Source organism: Aulonocara stuartgranti (genome assembly GCF_965226115.1).
Source record: "Aulonocara stuartgranti genome assembly, chromosome: 19".
NCBI classification, from domain to species: domain Eukaryota; kingdom Metazoa; phylum Chordata; class Actinopteri; order Cichliformes; family Cichlidae; genus Aulonocara; species Aulonocara stuartgranti.
Genome location: NC_138955.1, coordinates 1,557,874 through 1,583,574, shown reverse-complemented (window position 1 = coordinate 1,583,574; position 25,701 = coordinate 1,557,874). Strand labels below are relative to the sequence as shown.

At 43.2% G+C, this 25,701-nt stretch overlaps 1 protein-coding gene across 4 annotated transcripts in view; it reads left to right on the top strand.

Moving 5' to 3' along the window:
• Positions 1-25,701, top strand: part of LOC309695716 (latent-transforming growth factor beta-binding protein 2-like) — a 90,706-nt gene that overhangs the window by 39,386 nt on the left and 25,619 nt on the right. For 3 of the 4 annotated variants that reach the window (XM_082516557.1, XM_082516556.1, XM_082516559.1), the window contains 14 exons: positions 349-549; positions 1,938-2,221; positions 3,209-3,311; positions 12,193-12,267; positions 16,982-17,104; positions 17,199-17,363; positions 18,791-19,111; positions 20,272-20,291; positions 20,520-20,556; positions 21,501-21,575; positions 22,440-22,565; positions 23,017-23,145; positions 23,324-23,443; positions 23,766-23,885. In XM_082516557.1, the coding sequence (XP_082372683.1) occupies positions 349-549; positions 1,938-2,221; positions 3,209-3,311; positions 12,193-12,267; positions 16,982-17,104; positions 17,199-17,363; positions 18,791-19,111; positions 20,272-20,291; positions 20,520-20,556; positions 21,501-21,575; positions 22,440-22,565; positions 23,017-23,145; positions 23,324-23,443; positions 23,766-23,885 (1,899 nt within the window). The remainder of the gene's footprint in view (positions 1-348; positions 550-1,937; positions 2,222-3,208; positions 3,312-12,192; positions 12,268-16,981; positions 17,105-17,198; positions 17,364-18,790; positions 19,112-20,271; positions 20,292-20,519; positions 20,557-21,500; positions 21,576-22,439; positions 22,566-23,016; positions 23,146-23,323; positions 23,444-23,765; positions 23,886-25,701) is intronic. The other variant, XM_082516558.1, reaches the window with a different exon arrangement.

Below are 25,701 nucleotides of genomic sequence, written 5' to 3'. Positions count from 1 at the left end.
TGATGAGAGGCAAAACATGCCATTGAAGGAGGCACAGCGTGAGGGGCATGGCTCTGTCGCGAGGACAAAGTTGAGATTTTATAAACGTCATGTGGAATGAGGTGTCTGGTAGTGCCAAAGCAGAGAACAGCATGACTGTTGCTAACCGTTTGCAAACAAAGGCTGTCCACAGGAAGCCCTAGCACATGCCCTTCCTATTAGGACTACGCCTTCTGTTTCTTATTACCAGATCCTTGTGTGTAAGGTTAGATGATGCTGTGCAATTAAATGTGGTATGTTGTGTATTCTAAAGATTCCTCTCATTCATAACCCCTTTTTTTCTCCGTTTCTTGTCCTTCATCTTTGCAGTCTTCTGTCAGATCCCCTGTCTTAATGGAGGCCGGTGCATTGGCAGGGACATGTGCTGGTGTCCGTCAAACTCAACAGGACGGTTTTGTCACCTGCCAGTCCCTCCTCCTGCCCGACCCACCCCTCAAAGCCACAGGAACCACCAGAAACCAAAATCTCCATCCCATTCCATGTACACTCTCCCACTGTCCAATCAGCCAGGTAATCACGCTCCGGCACGCCTCCCCACTCACTCTAACTTTATTAGCATGTCTTCACATTACGAGTGCTGTTAGCTTGACACTGTGTGTGTGACATTGGCCATCACTTTTCATTTAGGATATTGTGCATATTTAAGAGACCTCAGATTGACTGTCAGTTAGATAACATGTTCATTTCTTGATGACTCTGGCTGTACTCGTGCCTCATAACTGCAAGGTTTCCATTCTTCTAGTAAAGCTTACACTCCAACAGAGAAGTGTCGAAAAAAGAAGCAAAACACAGTTAATAAACAACAATTGTGGGTTTCCTGGCTCTTCCTTTCTTCCAGAAGCAAACGATCTCATGAATGCCTGCGATTAATCCGTTTCATTCAACATAAAATAATCACCTGACTTGAATTTTGCAACAGAAGTTGCCTTAATAAAAAAAAAAGGAAGAAAAAAGCATAGCTTCATTTTTAACATTGTTTATAGTGTAGTGTTATTGCTTTCCTTGCCAACAGCAGAGGTCACTTTCTATTTTAAGCAGAACAGCTCATAGATGACTCAGTACAAGTCATCTTATTGTTCACACAATGCCGCGTTCACCAGACAGAAGATATTAGAAACAGAGCACGGCAGCAATACGAATTGTTGTGAATAAAAGAGATAAATTCACTCTCATCTCCTGGTGTAAGCTATCGTGTCCTCCTTTCTTAGTTTCTTATTTTAGGGAACAGTTAAGTAGAAGCAGAAGGTCAGTCTAAATTCATTTAAATTACACTCAGACACATTTCATCCTCTTCTGAAAAATTAATTACTTAATAATTGCATTTAATGACAAATCCAGTCAGTGTGTTATCATGGTACAGGAAAGACATTGTTTGTCCTGCCTGTATGCTTTATATATGAAATGGAGCCATTCTTGTCCTGGACTAAGTTTTGCATTTTCTCCTTGGCTTCTGCTGTCTGTGTGTGAGGTTATGATTCATGAGAGTGGGTCGGGATTCTGGGAAAAAACCTGGCACTCCCTGAAGATGGATGCTTACCCCGTGTCAGAAGGACAACAGAGCCTCACATTGCAACATCTTCTCAACTCTTCAGCAAAACTGTTTTCAGTCTTTAAAACGATTTGATTTAAACCAGAGAATCCGAAACGCTCTGTGTTGTTGTTGTTTTGTAGCATCTTAAGGGCCTCTTCACTGCCAGGAACTACCAATATGCACCAAATCTCATGACTTGATGATGAAGCAAGTGTTTGTGTAAGACTTTAGCTGAGATCTCATGCACTGCAGTATATATATACAGATTTTATCCCTTGGCAGAGGATGCTTCCCCTTAAACGGTTCAAATTTTGACACTGTAAACTATCTACTATGCTGTGTAAGCTTTGGATCTCTTCTTCTCCAGTGTCTCTCCACCCATCCTTGGTCAACGTCCACATTCAGCATCCTCCAGAAGCTGATGTCCAGATCCACCAAGTAGCTCGAGTCCAACCTGGGCAAAGACCAGCCACCACAGAGGGGGCTCACTCTGTCCAGCAGCGCTCCCAGCCTGGAAACGGACACGAACACGCCAGCGAGCACAGCAGCAGACACCCACACGCTAACGGGAATGGCCACGGCCACGCCACAACCCACATCCGTCAGAACGGAAATGTTGGAAGATGCTTTCAGGAGACGGTCGATGGACAGGTACCGTGTACACTGCTCTCAACTTATATCAATACACATAAAGTATTGTGGTCTAGGTGTTGAAACGACTGGAACGCAGTGTTTTAGCCACAGCTGCCATTATATAGTCACATCCCTTAACCTTCTCTGCTAGCTGTTGCTTCAAACAGGAAGTTTGTGAAAATGATTTATGTGTAAAGTCCGGGATTTATGAGGCTTGGCCACACTGGCCATCTCATGTTCCACCGCTTCCTCAACAAAAGCATGTTATGAGTTAGGATGCATTCAGAAGAGGTGAAGGTGAGGCTTGAAACCTCCCCATGTGGCCCAAACGGTGAGATTTTCATCGCCTGTGTGCTCAGAGTGTGGCACATTTTGTAGATTTACTGTGCTTTGCTTTAATGTATCCTAAAGCACTTGGGAAAAGGAAAGGACTTTAAGTGGCAGTGCGTGAGCTCGGCTAATCTCAGACCTCATACAGCCTCTGTTAGCTTGGCTATTGTTGGGTCTTATTAGTATTTCAGTTGCAACAACACAACGAGTTGTTTTTGCCAGAATTAGTTCTTGAGTTTGTTTGTGCTCAAGTGCTGTTTCCATTATTTCCTCTCTGGTTAAGTAAGGCAATTTAAATTAAACCACTTAGTCACTATGTCAAAGAAGAACTAAACTTCAGCAAAAGAGCAGATTCACCCTGCAAATTTCCATATTATTTAACCATAATAGATTCAATCTGGAGGAAAAAATATCATCTCTTAAGTTTAATTTCTATCAGACAAAATCCGACAAGTAGGGTTTGATAGGACATTTAACCAAGAGCCCTTAATGCAGCACACCAGGAGTTTCTTAGCTGTTCTTAGGACTCGGTGTGTTTATGTCCACCTCTAACTAAACAGTCTCCGATGTGTCTGGCACACGCGCTTGCACACAAACAAGCGTGCCTACCCAAACATGTAACACTCATTCTCCAAACTTGTTTCATAGATTTAACACAGATGTGTCTTGTTGTAGTGCGGCAAGCCTCTTCCAGGGCTAACCAAACAGGATGATTGCTGTGGAAGTATTGGCGCCTCTTGGGGCCTAAACAAGTGCCAAAAGTGTCCGACCAAACCAGGTAAGCTGTTCTGACTAATCCACCAGAGTTATGTCACTTTTTTCATACAGAATTAAACTAATCTGGTTTAATTCTGTTTTGCTGTTGATGTTTGTCCTTTGGTAATCTTGCTCTGTGCCACACATCAACTCAAAAGGTAGAGTTTTCCCACTCTGATTGCTTCATATTAAGGTGTCTAAAAATTAATGCCTTAGCAGCCATTGTTTATGGTTGGTGGAGTTTTATCAGAGCATGTTTTACAGGCCTAAACAATGCTAATGAGCGGTGATGACTAGAACATAGCGGCCTTTGTTAGATTTCTAAAAACCTTTGAAAGCAGCTGCGTGACTCGCCCATGCTCCCAGTTGTTAAAATGAAGCTGTTTTCACTTCCATAAAACCAAAACCGGGAAGCAAATGAAAACACATTTAGCATGAAGATGAGAGCCTGGCAGGCGTGCCACCCACCCTGCGGGCAAAGCAAGCCAATGTGGCCTTGAATGAATGAGGAAATGAGCAACTGGTTCCCAACCAGAGATGCGGTAGGTAAGTGAAACAGCAACAGGGTGGTTGTATGTTGGCAGGAAGGCTTGGTGGTGACACTGTCCACTGTAGATGGGGGCTCTGACAGCTCTTTTTACTACTCGGAGAGCACGATGTGGTCCATGCACTGGTTTTGGCACTCCCACAGCGTACAGTGCCACATGGGAGATTCAGTTATTTCCCGCGTATCTCAATCATATTATGGTCATACCCCGCAGATTTGCTAGTTTTACTGTTAGATTGACTGTACCCTCTTTAATATCTGACCAGACGTTGATCAGAAGCAGACATCATCTCTCTCTCTCTCTGTCTCCCGCCTTGATAATAGATGTCGATCTATTCTCTTGCCTCCCACGCACTGTCTCCCCAGGCATGCCAGATTCCAATTCTTTCTAAGTCCACGGCATGATCTCTTTTGGCTCCCAGATGTTTTCCCCTGCTCCCTCCTTTGAAGTTGGGGGAGAAAACAGAGTGAATACCCAATTTGCTCATTTTTGTGGCTCCTTTTGGGGGGCAGCATATCGTAGGCCAGGGTCACACAATGGCAAAGAAAGAAAGAAAGAAAGAGGGAAAAGTTAAGTAAAAAATGAAGTCATATACTCTCTCCCAGAAGTCTTTGGGTGAGTTTTAATACGAGAAATACTTTGAATTCCTCCAAGAGTGCTATTGTTCTCAGGGTAAAGACTTGGGCTTTATCTCTAAGCTACATTCCCTGCTTACTCGTCTAGGTGTGTGCTTTCTCATGCGTTTGACAGGAATGATGTGGAGCTCCTGAAGAATGATGTGTCTCTCTTTATTTTATAGCGACTGAGTCAGCCGTCGGCTCGCAGTGAGGAGAGAGGTCGTGTAGCTTAATAGGACTCTCCCGTGTGTCCTGTTGAGTACGTGATAATGATGTCATGAAAGCCCAGGTTGTTTCTAGGCGTGCATTACTACCATTGGTCAGTTTATTGCTAAACATGCTGTTGACTAAGAGCAAGGCTTGCTACTTCATTTTTTATGATATTGGTAGAAGATGCCAGAATGACCACAGTTTAATGGGGTGCTGTTGCAGACAGGACTGCTAAGTCTTTGCTGCCTGCCTGCACATCACTGTCAGTATATCTGCATCGCACTCACGCGATACAGTCATATAGATCCAGAATGCATTGCTACTGTTACAGTCTGGCTGTGTCTCAAGTCCGTAAATGTACAGTTAGTTGTGTTACACAGCTGGATATGATATATTATTATGCACCAAGAACACTGTATCGCTTAGGGATATTTTGTGGGCTTGTTTTACTGTTTGTGCATGTGTTTGTGTGTTCATTATATTAAGAAGGTCTGACATTGCAGAGGCATAAATGCCAGTGTGTCCCATCTCAGTGGGAGATGAGGTCTTAGCAGTTAGTGCCTTTAAAAGTCACATGCTGAGGATTCCTGGCCTGTAATGAGTTCCAGATCGACCAGGCTGAAGTCAGCTCCATTTCTTTAGTTCGGATGATGAAGTGGAGTAACAAAGCAAACCCTGTGCTTTTCTTGGATTTTAAACCATTTCATTCCATCACTGCAATTTCTTTCAGCAATGCAGAGGTCCTCAAGTTTGAGAACTAACCAGTGACTTGTTAAGTCAAGTGAGAAAGAGAATAGGTGAGTTGGACAGGAGGTGATTTGGTTACATGAGTCCCATTAAGAGAAACTGGATCCGTTATAAGCTGAGAGGAATTTTATCCTTGAAAAGCAAGTGATAGGGCTGTTTGTGCAAATCTCTGGGTTAAGGATACATTTCAATCAGAAAATTAATCAGAGGTTCCCAGTTATCTGAAGGCAAATTGCTATGGCCCAAGTCTGACCTATACTGTCGTGTTGGCATCACACTCTATAGCTGGCAGCCTTTTCCTCACTGTGTTTCACTGCTCATGGAATTTCACAAGCCATTTGTCTCCCCATCTGTCACTGATGGGCAGCTTTCCTCTCAGTGACTCTCTCCATGAGCCAGGCTGAAGCCTTGGGAGGCTTCCCAAGGAGTCGGATCAGAGGTCCCCAGGGACTTTAAGTAACCACCACACCCACGGGAGCCTTGGCTTCCTCTCTCTAACCCTACCTTCCTGGGTCACCGAGGTCACCGTGTTGTCACTGCCCTCACACTGTTTTGCCCCACCCTCAATTCGACCTCTGTCTGTGTAAGTCATCTGCCTCTTTTTGCTCCCCACTCCTCTCTGTTTTCTCTCTGTAATGAGGAAGCTATTCTTCATGAGGTTTAGATCAGTAAAGTCAGATGAGGCGAAGGAGGGGCGGTGGGGGTCGGGGGGCACTCGGAGAGCTCCACAACTTCCAGATCTTCCCACATGAACTCATCCCTTCCTAAATCTTCCATCTATTCCTGAGACATTTAAACTGACCAGCTAAAGCCTGTGCTTCTTGCTTTTTATTAGCGCTGATCAAACAAGAACACTTGTTAATGACCAACAAAAACCAGAGATGCGATTACTTTGCCTTAGAAACAAGCAGCAACAGAACAGATGCACTGGAACAACTTCACAGCAGCTTCTCGTGGTGATCAGATAGATGTCGCATCTCTTTGACAGCATTTGATTCATTGATGTTGACTTAGCGTTATCCCTTAACAACTCAAATTATGGAATCTATTAGCTGGGCAGCAGTGTAGCTAATCAGCGCTGAGCCGACCTAACCACTACGAGAAATAAATCCCAGTTGGAGGCGCATGGATTTGAAATTTGCGATGCTTCTTAATTCGATACAAGCTACGTTAAGCATGTTTTTTTTATTGGGAATGTTCCGTGGCATGCCTTATTTTGGAAGAAGCCCAGGTGGTAAATAGTCCACAGATATCATGGAGGAATGTGGTTCTGTTTTAAATGTGTTTCATGCGGGTTACACTGCCATCAGCATCTTGGAAAAGGACATTATTAAGCAAAATTGTCAAACTACAAACACTGACATGACATGCATACTTTCGTGAATAGAGACAATGAAAAGTATGTTTTCAGTAAAAGATTTAATGTGGCAGAAAAATGAAATAAACTCCTCATCAAAGCTGTTTTTGTCATTGCATCATATGTCCCATGGGATCGTTGTGTGAAAGCAATACTATACAGATGAGACTGCTGTTGATTGAGCAAATGCAGTATGTTGCAGCTTTTACATTGGTATGCATTCGCAGTGTGACGCTCATGCTAACCGCACGTATCTTTGCTGATTAGCTTTAGCTTCACTTGCAGGGACGTATTTACAGGCCGTGTGATATGGACTGTGCCAGATTGGCAAGTATGGCTTTTGCCAAGGAAACATTCTGTTTTGAGAGAAAATGACTTGTCTTTAAGCTGTTTGCTCCAATCAAGTATTGGCTCAGAGGCCAAGAAGAGATGGCTCTGCCATCGTTGCGATTCAAAAGACCTGAAACTCTGTGATGATTAAAGAGCTCCGTTTGCTCCTTCTTTTAGTTCGTCCTGTGGCGGAATGTCAGAAAGTAATTTTATGGAAAGGATCATGAGGTCTTGGCTTTGCTCTTGGGTCTTTTCTTAGAGTATACCCCGATGGAAGAGAAAGGAAGACTGTCTACCGTTTGCATCCTGTGGATGGCATCCATCCCTCCTCCCTCTTGTCCCACAAGTTCTCAGGTTTTCCAGTTGGTTAAGAGAAGAAGCCCAACACTGAGGCAAGTCCCTGGAGAAGCTGGTGAAGGGCTCTGAGCCCTGTGATTGATGGACCAGACCACTCAATCGTCTTAGAAGAACTGCCTGCAGGCCGGGTGGTCTACATTGTGATCGCACCAAAAATCTGCAATTAAAGATTTCTGTATGGCTGAGAAACCCATCTGACTCTAAGCTTTCTCCCTTCTCAGCTTCCTGTCTCTTTTTTTTCTTAGCCAGCTCTCTTATTTTGCATAAGCTGTCCTTTCATTTGAAATCCCAGCAGTGCTTTTCACTAAACAAATTTTACTTAAGGGATTTATTCAGATTTAAGTTGGGATAACACCAGCTATCAAGAAGTTTCAAGGAATCTGAATTACACTTTCAGGTCAGGGAATTTGAGCAAATATTATTGAACAGCCTCCAGTGGAATGCACAACACAACTGAATGGAGATGGACAATAAATTAGTGAGGCGTGACGAAGTCTTTTGTTGAACAGGGCTAAATGGATAGACAACAATTGAAAGGTTTTGTCTGTTCCCTCTGTGGATACAGACACGTCTGAGTTTACAGTCTTTGTAACCAAGGGCGACACTAATGATGCGCAGCTTGAGCTCACTCTTGCAAGCCACTGGCTGTGGAGCTCTATATTTTCTACACAAATCATTGTAGAAACAAGCATGGGAACTGGCACGCCATTAAATCAGGACACAATCATGCTTTACTTTTTGGATATTAATGAAAATTACATGGCCAAGTTGTCACCCATTTTTAGTTTTGGGGCTGATTATCTTTTCTTGAGGTTAGAAGACAAGGTTCTGATTCGCAGATACAGTTTCAACCAGTAATTAGGAAAGTCATTGTGAACTTTGGCAGGCAGAGCGCTTTTATGCAATTTTTTTTTAACTAGCCACAAACAGCTCAACCCTGTGGACCAATAAAACTTTTACTGAACTTATCTTAAAGTTCAAGCATTTTTAGGTCCAGGATATGCTTAAGGAAACTCTAAGTACTATCTGCCTGTTAGCTTGTAGTGAGGAATTGATTTAAGTGCAGGATACAGAATCTAAAGCTTTATTAATTAATAAATGACACTTCAAAAAACTGGCAGAAGAACCTAGAAACCCAAAAGAGGAGAAAACCGACCTTTACTCAGCAAACTAAACTGACATCTAAGGAAACAAACAGGAATTTTAAAAAAAAGTCAAGGCAAAAACTTGGAGACCTGGTAGGCACATGAGTGCAAATAACAGATAATCTAACAAAGACACAGAGGAAGGAGGACTCTAAATACACAGAGCAGTGATTACATGATGAGACACAGCTGGGAGCAGGCAGACAGGTGAGAACAATCAATGACAGGTGAAGTCAGTCACAAAGGAGGAAGTAAAACTCACACAAGACAGGAAAGAGAACCCTTCAAAGTAAGGAACTAAAGGTCAATTGAAAAATAAAATCAAAACACTAGAACGGGGATGTTGAACTCGTTTTACATCATGGGCCACATACAGCTCAGTTTACAATTGAGTAAAATGTTTGGCATCACTGTCAGTGAAAAAGGGTTTAACCATGAATTTAATCCCTGAGATATCTTATTATTAGAAACATAAGTACAATTTCAACAGCATGTCTCAGTTTTTTCAAAGAATTCAGCTGTAGCAAATCAAAGACATTTGTCAGCACAACTGTTTGGGCTTCACGTCTAAGAAATAAATGTGTAAAATTTACAGAAAAAAGTTCTGGTAGCTCATTGCCTATACTGTCCTGTAATTATAAAGCAGAAATGTCTGTTAATTCACAGAAAACGTCCTTTTTGGGGGTGTGGTCCCATTGTAAGAACAGAAATTTCTTTAGTTAGTAGTGAAAAAACAGGAAATTTAATTCTTTAATCAACATTTAATTTAATGTAATTATTTTGGTGTAGTGTGAATAGCCATGGGTGAGGTCTTTATCAGCAGGAAAATCTGTAGAACTTGTTAAAATACATTTAAAAGTCCAAATGGCCTCCTTCACAATTTTTCAAAGCCATCCACTGAGCCAGTTCTAGCCCTTGGGCCTTATGTTTGACACCCCTGCACCACGAAAATAGTTACCCAAAGACGCACCACAACTAGATAAACATAAGAAAGGTGAACTGGAAGTAGAATTATAATGATAAACTCACCGTTACTAGAATAAAAATGACATCAATCGAGAATCCAAAACTCAGATACACGGAAAACCCCCTAAAACCATAATGACACCAAAACAGAGTCTGTGCTAGCAGTACTTTACTGTTAGCATGCCTGTATATGTGCCTGTATATGTGCAAATATTTCAGTTTTTCACCACTGTTACTCAAATAATTAGGCTTTAAAGATGCACAAGCACAACATATTACCTGTCTCTCAAATTCATCTTAAAGCTGTTCATCTCTGCAGGGAGTCTTCTTCTCCCTGCTAATAAGCTTTATTGAGACTCCCGGACCTCCCCCACTGTGCTTCCCTTGGCATGTGCGCCCTGCTGTCACTCAGGCCAGACTTTCCTTGATCCCATCACTGCGGGAGGACGTGCCCGTCGCTCCTACCACAACATCTCATTACTCAGAAACTTCGGAGGGGGATTAGGAGGGTCTGGAGGAAGATGAGGAGGTGGGCAGGCAGGAATAGGGGCGTTGCTTTGACACAGTTCCCCCCTTTTCGAGTTGCCCGCTTCATGCTGACCCACTTCTGCTCTGTCAACCCTCAGGTACATTGACCCTGCCTGGTCGACTGGGTCACAGCGGGACCAAAGCACAACTCAGCTTCCAGGACTTCATTCCCAGAAGTGCCACACATTCCAGTCACTCCTGGGAAAATGGCACAAACTCATGACTGATTGCTGGGTTTTGGTTTGATGGATTGCTGTCTTGGCATTTTGACTCTTGTACACTATATAGTAAATAAGGGAGCAGCTGAATCAATACCGGAAGCATGTATTTAACCTTGGTGGCATGTACAGACAGAAAGAACTGATGGATTATAGAGATAGGTTCTTTTCTGGTTCTTCTTACCCTGTCAGGCATCATTTACATCTTACTAGAGCACTCTTTCAGTCAACAACACATTGGTTTTCTTGGGCTGAACCGAACTGACTTCTCTCCCTTTCCCAAATACCTCTGCTGGCAAAGCAGTGGTGTTTTACGTCCTTGCGTGCGTCACGTCTTTTCTAGACCCTTCATCACTGTGGCAGCAGATTCAAAGCAATGCATTGCTGTGGTATAATGTTATTTTTTACGCCCATAGTGTGAATCAAAAGATTGTCATTGCTGTCATTCCTTTCTTGAGCAAAAAACCTTCATGTTTTTTTTCCTCTCAGTGGATGATGACTTGAAGAGGGCGAGTCTTTAGCCAAATCTGTTTGGTTGTGTGGGCGCTGAGTGGCAGTTGTGTTGGCATGGTTAAAACTCCTGACTTTTCATGTGCTGTATGCTGGTGCATGATCACTTGCACTTAATATCCTCCCTCAGATGCTTAAGGCTATTACACAAATTCAGCCTTACCAGTCTGAGAGAGTAATGAGCATACTGGTGGTCATGCTCTGCACCTGATGCCCCATTTTCAGGCTTAGAAGTAATGGAAGTGCTCCAGAGGTACACAAGGAGATGACTTTGAATCAGACAGTGACCAGATTTAAATAGTTTTTGCTTTTTATGGGCGGAGAGAGAAGTTTTGATTGCACCTCATATAGTGTATATAGCACAGGGTGTTGTAATCATTTCTCTGAGCTGTCTGATGTGTGTCACACTGTACAGTCTATAATAGCTAAAGACTCTTCTGTCTTGCTAACAAGCATATTGTTATTCTTTACAGTCCTCTACAGCCAAAAATACATGTTTTTTTCTTTCAAAATCAGAAGTTAGATATTATCTTTTCAACAGTCATAGAGAATCTGAGTCATCTGAGTCATGGAAAGATCTGGTGCCAATAATCACTGTCTATGTTAAGAAAGACTTTCATAGAGTTCCCCCTAATCTCTGTTAAAAAACACAGATATGGATACACACACATTTAGACACTAACAGACTTACTCTTTGCCACATTGACCCCCTGTACATTTAATGGAGCGTGCCGGGGCTTGACTGGGTGCCGAATAAGTAATGACACCATGTTTTCAGGCTTCTAACACTGACAGTTTGCCCGCACTGGGGCAGTAACCGAGAAATGTGTTATTTACTGCAGCACCTCTCAAGCGCACACCTGAAACACACACATGCCACGTGATTTGTACTGCTTTGGCAAAAAACAAGCGTTAAGACATTTTGGCCAATCATTTTCCTGTGAGCAGCACATTAATCGTCATTCCTTGTGCGCACATTTAAAGCTTTAGTCTCTCGTTTAACTAGATTTGCACCGTGGTTGATGAAAACGGTCAGGGCTGTCATAAAGGCTTAGTCAACAAATTTATGATGATGTGCCTAGGGATTTACACAATTATGAATGGCATAGAGCATTATTACATTTTGTTGGATGACAAAGCTGCCTTATAAATGTAGTTGATGGGGAGCCCATTTGACTCTTGCTGGAGTCCCTCAAGGCTCAGTTGTGGGTTCCTTGTTTTTCCTATTACTGAGACCTTAAATTCTCCTAAACTTGAGCTCCTTCTCTTCTCCCTCTCTGATGAAAGCACTCCTCTGTACCAAAGAATCATAGCACATCATTTAAGATCACTGAGCTTCTCTGAACTGTTGTTTTTGTTTCTGTTTACAGCATATGCAGTGATTGCGAATGGACAGGTGGAATGTTCCAAAGGTTTTAAACGAATGAATGTCACACACTGTCAAGGTAAGCCTTTGCATGAAATATGCTGGAAAGGGTTTAAACATTTTATGAGCTTTAAGTGACTGCATGTTTATTTTAGCAGTAACAAAGATATATTAAAATAATTAAATCACTGTGATCAAATAAACTCACTGTCCACTTCATCGGGTATATCTTGCTAGTACCAGGTTGGACCCTCTTTCACCTTCAGGACCTCTTTAATCCTTTGTGGCATAGATTCAGCAAGGTGCTGGAAAGATTTCTCAGAGATTTTAGTTCATGTTGACATGACAGCATCACACTTGCTGCTCCTCCATTATATTTATTTACGGTTCCACCACGTTGGATCGAGGTCAGGTGAATGTGGAAGCTAGTCGAATAAAGTGAACTCATTGCTATGTTCAAGAAATTAGTTTCAAATTGTATGAGTTTTTTGACATGATGTGTTCTGATGGCTTTGCCGAAAGCAGCCATCAAAACATGGGTGCACTGTGGTCATGGACAATACGTAGGTAGGTTGTGGCATTTAAATGATGCTTGACTGGTACTAAGGGGCCCAAAATGTGCCAAGGAAACATCCATCCACCATAACACCACAAACGCCAGCCTGAACTGTTGATACAAGGCAGGATGGATCCATGTTTTCATGGTGTTTACTCCAACTTCTGACCCTACCATCTGAACGTCTCAGCTGAAATCAAGAGGCATTAGACTAAGCCCATCTGCTTCAAGGTTTAACATTTTGTGTGATCAGAGATGGTCTTCTGCATACCTTGGTTGTACCAAGTGTATCTTTGAGTTACTGTTGCCTTCTTATCAGCTCATAGCAGTGTGGCCATTATCTAACAAGACATTTTCTCCTGGAGAACTGCTGCTCCCTTGATGCTTTCGCTTTTTCTGATCATTCTCTTTTAACCCTAGAGATGGTTTTGTGGGAAAATTCCAGTAGATCTGCAGTTTCTGCAATACTGAAGACCAGACAAGCCTGTCTGGCATCAACAACCACATTCAAAGTCACTTAAATCAAGTTTCCTCCACATTGTGATTCTCAATTTAAACTTAAGCAGGTTGTTTTGACCATGTCTACATGCTTAAAAGAACTAAATACATGCCTGTTCTAGTCATTGATAGACACCAAATCCACTATCTTGAATGTTACTCGTGATAGCTACATATGAATCATTTCTCCACCGCCTAGAAGGGCTGCTTATAGTGGCCATCTAGCTCACAGCACATTTCTAGAGCAGAAGAAGGACTGCTGTTGTCATTTGCAGGTAACAACACAAAATGACATAGAAGACCTCCAGCAGCAACCTGGTTAGCCCCCCAGTGGGGAAACTCGAGTTTGCAAAGAAGTACTTTCAAAATCTTCAAATGTTCAGATTATACTGTGGTAACCGATGATGTACCTGGAGAACACACTTAATTAAAGTCCTTGCTTGGGAGACTGACTTTTTTGCCCCCCACTTCCCATGTCTGGGAAACAGGTCAAGACCACAGTTAGGGTTTGTCTGGGGTCAGAGTTCAGCAGTCAATAAGCACCTGGGGCTCCTGTTTTAATTGGTCTTGGGGTTCTGAGTTAATGTGGTAGGCTGTGATCGTGGCATGGATGGCTCTCTGAGTACTTGTGAGCATCAGATTGCTGCTTTGCCTGCTTTTCCCGTCCATCTGTATGTAAAACAAACATGGTTGTCCCTGAACATATACACTGTGTTATCGTCCATTTCAACATCCCAGCAGTGGCTGTTTGTCAGCTTGTGTTTGGTTTAGGAATCAGTAAACACCCACGGTGTCAACTCTCCCGCTAAAGAATTCCAATCATTTGCATTTGTTGGTGTCAGTAAATAGCCTTGGAAATGGCTCAATGATGTATACTTTATTGATCCCCGTGGGGAAATTCCTCTCTGCATTTAACCCATTCACTCAGTGAAACAGCCACTGGGCGCCCGGGGAGCAGTGTGTACGCACGGTACCTTGCTCAGGGGTACCTCAGGGTAGCCGTTCAGTGGATTTGAACCCCCGACCTTGGGGCCACCACTCTACCTACTGAGCTATCTACCTAACACTGACAACTGAGGCTAACAGTTACAAACTGCAGCTTTTCTGATGGCTCACATTATCATGTCATGATCCAAAGGGCAATGCTTGCTGAGGCATATGGAGTAGAACAACCTAAAAGTCCAGTTTTGACTCTCCGTATAGAAGACCTCATCCTTTAGTTCAGCAAGTTCAACATGTTTTCTGCAGAGAACAATCACAATATTGATGTTTTCAGGTAATTATTGAGCAGGACGCTCCTGTTTTCCAATAATGTGTCGAGCAGCCAATGAATGTAGAAATTTATCTTTCTATTATTCATGCTTTTCTTCTGTGATTGCTTCAAGATGTTTCCCTCTTCCAGTTGCTCCTTTCCTGAGTTCCAAAAAAGCAAAGCTGACAGTTACCCACAATATTTACTAAAGTGCTTTAAATCTGTGTTCTGCTGCTGCTCCGTTCCCCCAAAAATTATTTCTAATTTAAGGACTTTTGCTATCTGCCAAGAAGGAAAAAAAATCAGCTTTTTCTGAGATTTTGTCATTATTATTAGGACGGGGTCAAGCCCTCCTTCCTGTGGCTCCAGTCTCGAGCTGCTTGTAATGTGTTTTATTGGAACAGAACAGGGCTTGTCTCGTATTTGGTAATAGTCCTGATTTACTGCCAGTCTGCCTACATCCGCTGACCTTTGCGGTCAGTGACATCGTCGCCACAGCACGATAAGATTTCCTATCAGCGTCATGCTCTCAGGTCTCAGACTTCAGAGATGATTCCTTATCTTCAGAGGCTTCCTTCTCAAAAATTTAGGTCACTGAATTGGCCATTTGTAGCTGTGGTTGTTAGATGAAAAAGCCCGCAGAGATGCATGTGCAGGCCCTGTTGTGTGTGGTAAACTAGTGCTGGGAGCAGGTCACATTACTCATACACCACTTCAAAGAGGAGATTAATGAAGTCTTATGCAACTCTTTGGACATTTTTGATCAAGTTAATAAAAGCTGCTTATGATTTCACAACACTGACATTTGACACTCATCGTGTCGACTTGCTAGCCTGGTATTCAGGCTGCAATACTGATAGAGAAATATGTTGAAAAAGCCTGGTTTTCCCAGTAATGGCGCTTTGGCTAAATTCTGACCATGTGTATTCACTTCACAGACTTCCAAAGTGGTCCAAAGGTGCTCTCTTTACTCACAACCCAAAATACACAGTATAGGGAGCAATGTTGCCAGTTTGCTTTACATAGTTTCTGTAGATAATTCTGTAGGTGTTCACATGGGTTTTGAACAAAGAGGGGAAAGGTCAAGTAAGCAGCAGACTGATGCTCAAATCAGGGAACTTTGTCATGTGCTGGTAGACTATAAAAACAGTCACGCTAAAAGCCGTGAGCTCTTACCACAAGTGATGTTTGTCAAGAAGAGCAACCAAGCATAAATTCAGAATAGATGTTGAGATTAGCGCTGGTCATGGAAGGTTGCCACGGAAGCCGGTTTCAATTTAAATCAACCCACCAGCAGACTGTAACACTACCACTAATCTGGGACTCGACTGAATCATGGATTAAAGACCATGAGATAAACGGTGACCTGATTTCAGGTGTCCAGACGCTACCTGAACTAAAGTTAAATCACTACAAAAAGTGTAGACTTGGGGGAAACCGGCATGACATCAGTCGTTTCTTCACAGTACGTCACTGTAAGGTGGAAAAGCGCAACGAAAACCCAAAATGGAAACGAAAAAGGGGCGACAAACAACAAGAAAAACATTAAGGCTTTCCCTGGATTTCTTTCAGCCCATTGATTTTATCAGCCCCGACCTTTTGTAAGCTCACTTTTTCCAGCAGGAAGGAAAACAACAAAACAAGAGCAGATTCATTCAAATTGGGGGAAAATCTGTGGTGGCAGGTTGTCGGGTTCTAGTCGTCAATGCAGTGGGAAAAGACCTAATGATGTACTCTTTGTTTAACACGGTAGAACAACAATCCTTGCCTGGTCCCAGTGTGATCACATGACTAAGCGCCTTAAGCATGTCCCCCTATGCTTCTGGCTGGCACACTTGTTAGCTTGTCTCCGTTTACCTTAGGGACTCAGGAGCTCTTGGAGCGAGAGGCAAACTCCTCTGGCCACTCTACCATTTCTGCATGTGGTTTAAGCCAGACAGAGGAAAAAATAAATACATTTTAAAAAATCTCTTTAATAACTTTCACTTATTGACGTAAGCTGAGGATCTCGTAACCATATTGGACGCTGTGAAGGAAAGATGCTGAGGATGATGACAATCTGAAACTCTCAGTGATATGCTCTATGTCTACATGACTGCACGTGTTCCCACAGCTGCAATATTTTACTTTCCAAGCAAGACAGGATTTTGAGCGTGTATTGTTTTACACCCGTCAAATGTGTACGTCTCCCTCCTGTCATCACGATTTCATGCACTTGTGTAACCTTAATGTTTCCATATTTCATCGCCTCCCCACAGCGAGCGGCTTTGCTTACATGATCTGTTGCAATTTTCTGACACCTTTCAATGTGTGAATCATTGCTGCCCAGTGTATTGGAAAGAAAATGCACCAAAGTTGATATGTGCAGTTTTGGTGGGGGGTGAGACTGAAAATCGTTTTTTTTTCCTGGGAATAAACATGACTTCATGAAATTTCCATAAGCCAGGATATATTTGAAATGACTGATGTACTCTGCCTATTTCACAGACATCAACGAGTGCCTGTTGCCTGGAATATGTAAAAACGCTGAATGTCTCAACACCAAAGGAAGCTACAGGTGCACATGTAAACCAGGCTATATGTTAGATCCTGCCAGAAGCCACTGTGTCTGTAAGTATTGCTTGTTTTTTTGGATTCGTAACACACACTTTAAGACTAGGCTTTTTTATGCCTTTCTTGTGTTCCAATTTCTCTTCTCTACCAGCGGACAAAGCAGTGTCTGACCAGAGGGCGCCGTGCTACAGGTCTGTTTCAGCGGCGACATGCTCTCTGCCACTCACTAATCACCTCACCAAGCAGATCTGCTGCTGCAGCAGAGTGGGCAAGGCCTGGGGAGCTGGGTGTGATCGTTGTCCTTTACCAGGATCAGGTACAGCCCCAAAAGCTGCCCTGTGCTCCTCTTCTGCTGACCCAAAAAATGATCTTGTTTTCTATTTCTGCATTGACTGTACTCCCCTTCTTGAGTTAAACGCTTTTGCAGAAATAAAGTGTTGCATGCAAGCTTATGCAAGGGCTAGCAATGGTAATGAAAGAATAGGGGGAAAAAATATTTACCGCTCAGTCACCATTCTGTTCTTTGCCAGGCGTGTAATGCAGTTCAAAATAGCTAACTGTGTTTGGAGTGGAAAAGGACCAAAAACATAACAGTTTTCATATTTTGGAGGCTACATAAGAGTGGGAGTCAGTCTTGTGTTATCGCTCCAACCCTCAAGAGAGAAACCCCACTAATAAACCGGCAAAGCTTCACAGCAGAAATGCGTGACCTCGCCAAGTGAAACATGGGAAGTAGTTGTCGTTTTTTCATACTGATTTAATCTTCAAAGTCTCTGAGAGAAACAAGCTGGTTTTATTGAGTGTCTGTACTAGCCAGTGATTCATGGGGATTGTCATAGATCAGATATCATAGACACAGACCTCCACGGTGCTGCTCAGTTAGGACCGACGCAGTGCATGGGCGCACGGCCTTTGATTATTTCGGACGTTAGCTTTTTGGATGGCCTGAAAAGCTGTTAGACCCCTGAACAGAGCAGCCAGAGCCATTACTTGTGACTCGGTAACAGGAGCCCAATGAGTTTAATTCCATATTTACGCCGATTCTTCAGATGTGGCTTCTGATCATATATAGCCCCATTTCCCTCCACTTTAAATTCATCATTCAGTAGCCTATCATATCCACGTTTCCTGTATTTACACAAGCGTTTACAGTGACCGCATATCTGTCATTACTCATATCTCTATTCCAGACTCTTTTGGCATAGAGTAGCCGGGTTTCAGGTCAGGTAGGGGACAAAGAGCCTCTCACTTGTAATGGATTCACCATTGCTGAGGCTTTTTGGACTCCGATACAAAGAGGTGCAGTCTCCTGCCTTTTATCTAGCCAGCCAATCCTCCATTAGCCTCTCACTCACATGCCTTTACACCAAAGAGTTCAAAGGTCATTCAGCATTACATGATCCTCTACTTCCCACAGTTTGAGAGTGCCGATATGCCCACATGTTTTCAAATCCCGTCGCTGTTAGCCTCCTCTGACAGCTGTCACTGGCCTGGCAGCTTGCTAAGTTCTGCAGCAGTCACCGAAACCCAATCTCCCTGTTCACAGCAGAGCATAAAGTACAGCGTGCCTGTCGTAACTGTATTACATGGATGGCTTATGGTGTTACTTTGAATATCAGATAGAAATAAGAGCCACGATTATGCTGTCAAAAGTTAAATGTCAGTTTTTCGAGCTGAAGCTCAGAATGCAGAGGTGATGTTTTCGATCACTTACTGGTCGCTCCTGTGTTTCCTGTGCTGCAGACCACTTCAAGGAGATCTGCCCCGCTGGCCACGGATACACTTACTCGCGATCTGACGTCCAGATTTCTCTTCGACAGCTGGATGATGTCGAGCTGCAGAGCATGGGAGTGTCACTCGAGGATGAGAGCCCTACTTATCCGCAGTTTCCATTTTCTCAGCCTTCGTTTCCCAGTGGGCCCCAGTACCCCAGCTACCCCGAAACACCGCAGCTACCCCAATACCCCGAATACTCTGAGACCCCACAAGCACCCCAGTACCCTTTGACTCCACAGCATCCCTCACATCCAGCCAGAGAAACACCTAGACCGCCACACACAGATGGTAAGAATAAGTTTTATGTTGGTAAATATTTGCACTGTATGACAAAGAGTTGAAACAGTGTTCTTAGCGAATGCGTAGGCCTTGGATGTTACCTAAACATGGTATTCATTTAAACCCGAGGATGTTTCAGTCAGGACCACCATGCAGTGGTCAAAAGAAGATTGTCAATTCTCTGGCAACGATTTACATTTGACCGTATGGCTCTGATCTGGGACCTGGAAAGCACAAGTCAGCCTTTCATGCCAGGCAAAGCAGCAGCAGGGCCATTCAGATCAGAGCAGGCATCACTGAGAGCAGATGACATTCATTAAGTCAGACCCAGAAGAAAAGGGGGAAGCTGGGGTGGAGCTGTTCTGCAAAGTGTCTCGAAGATGCAAAGCAACTATAAGTTGGCTAGAGGAGCTTAAGTAGTGCTTAAACAACACATACCAGCTGGATGCATCAAAGGGGATGAGCTGACCCATCAACTGACATGGGCTGGCACGTAGATCAGCTGATGAGTTTAGTCTGTCAGAAGAGTGACGAGCTTGATTTTTGCCACAGCCCGTGACATAAACGGTTCAGAGCAGCTGCAATGATTGCACAATGGCAGTTTTTTATAGACAGGATGCAGTGCATTAACATTATTGTGAAAATGTAAACATCAACAAGCTGCTTTGATCTCCGTGAATAAAAGCTTGATAGATGGAACATATTCACAGCGGTCTAAGTGAAACCCCAGCGAGCATCAAAAAAAGCCTGCAACAAGTAATCCACACGGATCATGAAGCTTAATCCTCAGGATTTTAAGCAAATGCATCTTCCTGATTTAAGCTTTGTGAGATACTGTATTGGCAGTGCTGCAACATTTTGATTTGTATGTGGAGACAGTTCTTTAAATATTTTGGGATTTTTGTCTTCATTATCGGAGATATCTAATTCCATGTTTTTCTTTCATTTTTCTTGGCCAACAGTGTACACTATCTCTCACAAATATTTGAAAAAAAAAATCTGGCCAATTTTTGTTAGGGAAAAAAAAGGATCACCAAAGCTGCAGACGAGTGTCTAAAGGCAACATGCGTGTATACATAATTGAACAAAAATGTGTTTTGTGATGGCACATGTTAATGCAGATGTAATGTGTTCTCCACTGATAAACTTTTCCTCTTTTTTTGTGGTAGATGTGGAAAGTCTGAGCCCGGTAAGTTCTCCCTCCTTTGGTGCATGCTTCTTCTCGGCATGTGTTCTAGCTATTTCAGCTGGAGGGTTTGTTATGATTATATAACTTCTTCAGACCACATTTTGGTAGATGCGCACATCTAATTAGCACAGAATTTACCAACGAATACCGGAATGCTGTGAATATAAATATGGTGGTGAAAAATGTAGCCCAATGTTTTTTAATGAGTAATATTTGCTCGTTTTCCAGCCAGCTGTTGGGACAGAGTTACCGCCACAGTATCCAGGTATCTTCTCTTTTCCTTCTTTATTCATTCAGATCATACGAGACTGGTAGTTGAACAAGTAAGATAAGATAAGATAAGATAAGATAAGATAAGATAAGATAAGATAAGATAAGATAGAACTTTATTAATCCCTCGGGTGGGTTCCTCTGGGAAATTCGACTTCCAAAAAGCACAGCAACGACCGAAGTTACAGTTACAGAATTGTTATATACACACACACACACACACACACACACACACACACACACACATATATAAATACAGAGACAAATATAAATAAAATATACAAAGGGGATAAATAGAATAAATAGGAATAAAAAATAAAAATACAAGTGAATTGCACATTTCAAGTATTGAGTCTATTGCACTGTTGACTATTTACAAAAAGTATTGCACAAAAGGTATTGTACAGTGAGGTGAAGAGGCACTACAGCTTAGTTGTTCCCCCCTCCTTTGTCCTCCTGTTTCCCCTCCCTCTCCCCTCCAGAGAGGAGTTAAACAGTCTGATGGCGTGTGGGACAAAGGAGTTTTGCCTCCAGCTGTTGTTTATTGCCTCTTTGGGTTTGATTTACAATCTCTAAGCTTTCTGTCAAGCACAGACATGTTGTGTAATTTCTATAAACTGCTCCCACACAGTAGTGGCATTCACAGTCCTTACTTTGCCCTCACGTCAGTGAAAACACTGACATTCAAGTCTGAAGGCTATGTTCAATGAGTCTACCTGATTTATTTTGGTCATTGTAATTTGTTTTAGCCCGGAAAAATGACTAGATCGCTTTTATAGTCTTGAATAGGCAGCTAAGGCATTAGAGTGGCTGGCAAATCAAGCGGCGTCTTGTTTTGGTTGTAGAGACTAGAACCTGTCAAAGTTTAAGAGAGATTTAGTTGACTTTGTCATTTGTGCTTATCTAGTGCCCCATGACTCACCTTAACTGTCTTAATAGATATTTTTCCGGACTTCCCGAGCATCAACCCGAGGCCAGATTCAAAGGAACCATCCCATACTGATTCAGCTACAGGTAAACAATAGATTAAAAAGTCACATTATAGGAAATCAGATATATTCAGCCGCACTTCATACATCTAAAACAAAACAAACAACATGACAATGAACAGGTGGACAGGAAGTTGCTATGCGAAAGAGCACCACAGGGCTCAGCTCTTCATTTTTTATACACTCTGTAAACTTCTGGCAGACAGCAGCACGACTCATAAGGCATTTTTGTAGGCTTACCCAAAGTGAAGCTGGAGAGAGCTTAATTTGACCTCTTTTCCCAGAGCCAATTTGGCTTGAAGCTGCTATTCTGCACAGAGGGTGAGAGGGCGAGAAACCAAGAAAGAGTGTGCCTTTTGGAAGAGGAAGCTACTCTGAGTGGACAGAGGCCAGATTTATGAAAAACGTAGGAAGAGCACGGGACATGGTGAAAGCGTGTTTGTGTGACAGACTCAGCGAGAGAGTGACAGAGAGATTTAGGAAGTGAGAAGAATTTTTAGTAATCTTATAGAGAAATGGGATTTTTTTCTTTTTTCTTTTCGTCAGCCAGACCCAGAGGCCCAGTTTAACATGGCTCTTTTGGACAGAAAAACACAAGTACAAAACTAATGTCAGGCTCTACTGTGCATGACCTGTTTCTTGCCGAGCACTTTGTACGCGCTCCATACCACCTGTTGGAACGCTACAGTGCTGTAAAACCAGCGCTCCCATCCACGACTCCACCTATAAAACAGCACGATGAGTTCCCCTGGAGAACAACATGTGTTCGTGGAATGCACATTTATATCTTTTTTAGTTTTTTTAAACCAATGTTGCGCAACCTTAGGTCACAAATAATCTTGTTTGTTTTTCAAGTGACAACTCTGCACATCTTTGTTCCTATCCATAGGTATTGACAAGTGTGCCACGACCCCCTCTATATGTGGCCGTGGGAGATGCGTTTCTGTGCAAACGGGCTACATTTGCCTCTGCGAGCCAGGATTCAAGCTCAGTGCACTGCAGACCAACTGCATTGGTAACTAACAAATGGAGCAAGGGCAAAAAATGAAGCAAAACAGGGGTAACAGTGGGACACTCAAAGAGAAGGAGGAGCACACAAACACACACAGACATGCTGACACCAGATGCCACGGCAGCTCTGTCCGTCATCATCACAGTAAAAGCCAGTCTTCATCACCAGTGATTATAAACCTTTGAGAAATTAAGTGAGCCAAAATGATAGGACTCTGTTTGTTTATGCTACCCTGTCCTGTGATGCTTGACAACAGCTCACGTCCCACCCAGAGAGCTGATGCTGTGGTCCTTTTTTTTTCGCAAAGGCTTTTGGACACAGCCTCTGCTCCACACAGCTGGGTTTTGGCCCGTGTTGTTTCTGTTTCATAGAGGAAGCTCTAAAGTCGGTGCTTTAAAAGTGTACTGTGCTGGTGAAGTGCAACAGCCACGTGCTTTCCTTTCTTTTTCTGCAGATGTGAATGAGTGCGATGAGGATCCATGTGAAGGAAAGGGACGTTGTATAAACAGCTATGGGTCCTACACCTGCCACTGCCACAGTGGCTACAGCCAGGTGATCACTCAGAACAGGAAGTTCTGTCAAGGTGAGACACAGCCCCAATCAGCAGCAGGAGATATAAAGTTTCCAATGGAAACTAAGCACTGCAAGTCCTCGTCTGTCAGCGCCGTTCATTTTAAAAGTATTCTGCCCTAATTAATGCTGCGGAACACAACAGTAACTTTCTTTTTTCCCTTCTCCTTGGTTTTCATTCAAACTGGCAGACATGAATGAGTGCAGCATGCCCAACAAATGCCAGAATGGCAAATGCGTCAACACAGAGGGATCTTACACCTGTGAATGCAACGCTGGCTACGCCAAGTCTCGGAGAGGCGTGTGCGAAGGTAACTTGCGTGGGTGCACAAGCAGCTACGCATACAGGCTCAAGTTCACATAACAGGGCAGTCCTGGCCAGGCCTATTTGTTTGCTTCCATGAATTAGCTGAATGAGCTGGGCACTAACAAAACACATATTGTATTTTCCTTTAGTCAAAGCCAGGAAGAAAACTTTGCTCATTCTGTGACAGACGGACTGTGTATGTGTACATTTGCGGCCTTACACCCTCTCTTTCTTCCATGCATGCACGTATTGTCTTAGTAACATTGTTTTAGCAACAACTCATTCAGATTTTTCTTTTTCATATTTTCCACTTTGTCCCGGAGCAGATATAGATGAGTGCAGAGATCCCAGCTCCTGTCCCAACGGTGTCTGCGTCAACACTCTCGGCTCCTTCCGGTGCCAGGTTTGCGGACCAGGGTTCAGGCCTGTCGGTGAAGGTTGTGTGGGTAAGGCAACCTCACACCCCATTATAGCAGTGGCACCAGTACCCAGGATCCTAAGGGTGTTTCCAACCGCTGCATGGAAACAAACAGGGCTTCCCTATTATGTATTAGGTAACTTTTACCTACTTGAAGCTGCTGTTCCTGGTTGGCATCACTCGAAAAAACCTAACAAAAAACAAGGCAACAGGCCATGCCATTAAAGATGTGTTGACAGCCGATGATGCAGTACAGCTCCCCAAATATCACAAGCAGAACTAAATTTGCAGGATTGTGGCTTTTTGCTCAAAGGGACTGCTGATGTGCATTAAAATGATAAAATAAATAGTATTTTGCGCTTCAAACGACTTTATATTGGATGTTTTATGTCGAGCAAGGAGCACTTCTGGGCCCCAACGACAGCCCAAAAACCACAGTGATGATGGCTATATAGCATGGACTGAGAGCACGACTCCACCGCCTTTGTCTATTCAGTGCTTCCACGTATAATAAATCGACTCCTCCACCCGAGCAGCCCCAGAATATCCCAAATATTGTTTAAACACATCCACCGTGCTATTGCTGATCTTTTGATATCACTGGCCCTGTAAAAAGATTGTTTGTAATACTTCAATTTGGGAGAGTCCAAATATTTTCTCTTGGCTACAGCCTTGAACAAACAGTGTATTATTGTTGGAGAGCTCTCCCGGCAGAGGCGAGCGAGGCTTTATTACCACTGCTGGGCTAGGTGAGTGTTTCAGGAGACGTATGAGAAGGTCGAAGGCTCTGTTCCCCCGCCGCTAAAAGGTCCCGGCACGCAAACAAATTTTCTCACTCACCCGTGATGTTGTCTGTGGCCCGCTGTAAAGGTCTCACTGCAGATTACTAGACGTGACCACACAAATGGCTGACAGATTACACTCGGTATGTGTTTTGTTTAAGATTACACGCCAGCGGCTACCAACCTAAAAGTGGCCCTGTTACATAACAACCCAACTGCTGTTAGTTACCACATCCCCTCCGTATGACCTTGCACCCCTCTAATTTGTTTGGAAATAACGCAGAAATGCTCGCACGGCGAAAAAGCACGACGGAAAATATGGAAGTAAACTTCAGTGACACTTATGAGTTCTTTAAAAATTGATTTATCAGTGAGTCAGTTGAGCGACGCTCAGGTTTAAAGTCTCACAATTTCTCGTGCTACCAAAGAAAACACCGCTTTAGCCACTTTCATGTTTCTGCCAGTCTGCTATTATTATACATTCTCTGTAAACCCGTGGTGTATAAATAGTAACTGAGAGGAACTTCGTAAATGAGGGATAACGCCAGAGGTAAATATTTTTGCTCTGGACATTTGCACAAGCAGCGCTAACAGTCCTGCGGCATAGGTCTGCCGCTTCGGGAGTCACATAAAACATACAGCATCAGCAGCAAGTTTCCAGCGTTTGCTTCAGTCAATTGCCGACAGCACAGTGCAGTAGTTTGAATCCAATTGACCAAATCGTGGATAAGCCTAATTGTTGGCGTGATTGAGAAAACGGTTCCACTCCCTTGTCGGGGCTTATCGCAGGCAGGCCTAAGAGATGCCGGGTGATAGCAGAAACAAAACACTGGGCCACACTGACAGACATCTGGCAGCGCCCGTGGTTAAGCAAACAAAACCCGCTCTGTGACTCTCGTGCAGTTTCCAGCGTGTGTGCTCAGTCTCCGAACATTTATCACCTCTCAATACGATCTTCTCTTCTCCCTTCCTCCTTTCGCAGACCGCCTCCTTCCTCTTTGATAGTCTTCTTCTCAGTCGCCCACACGATCACACTTCACTCTCATTCTCTTCCCGCAATTT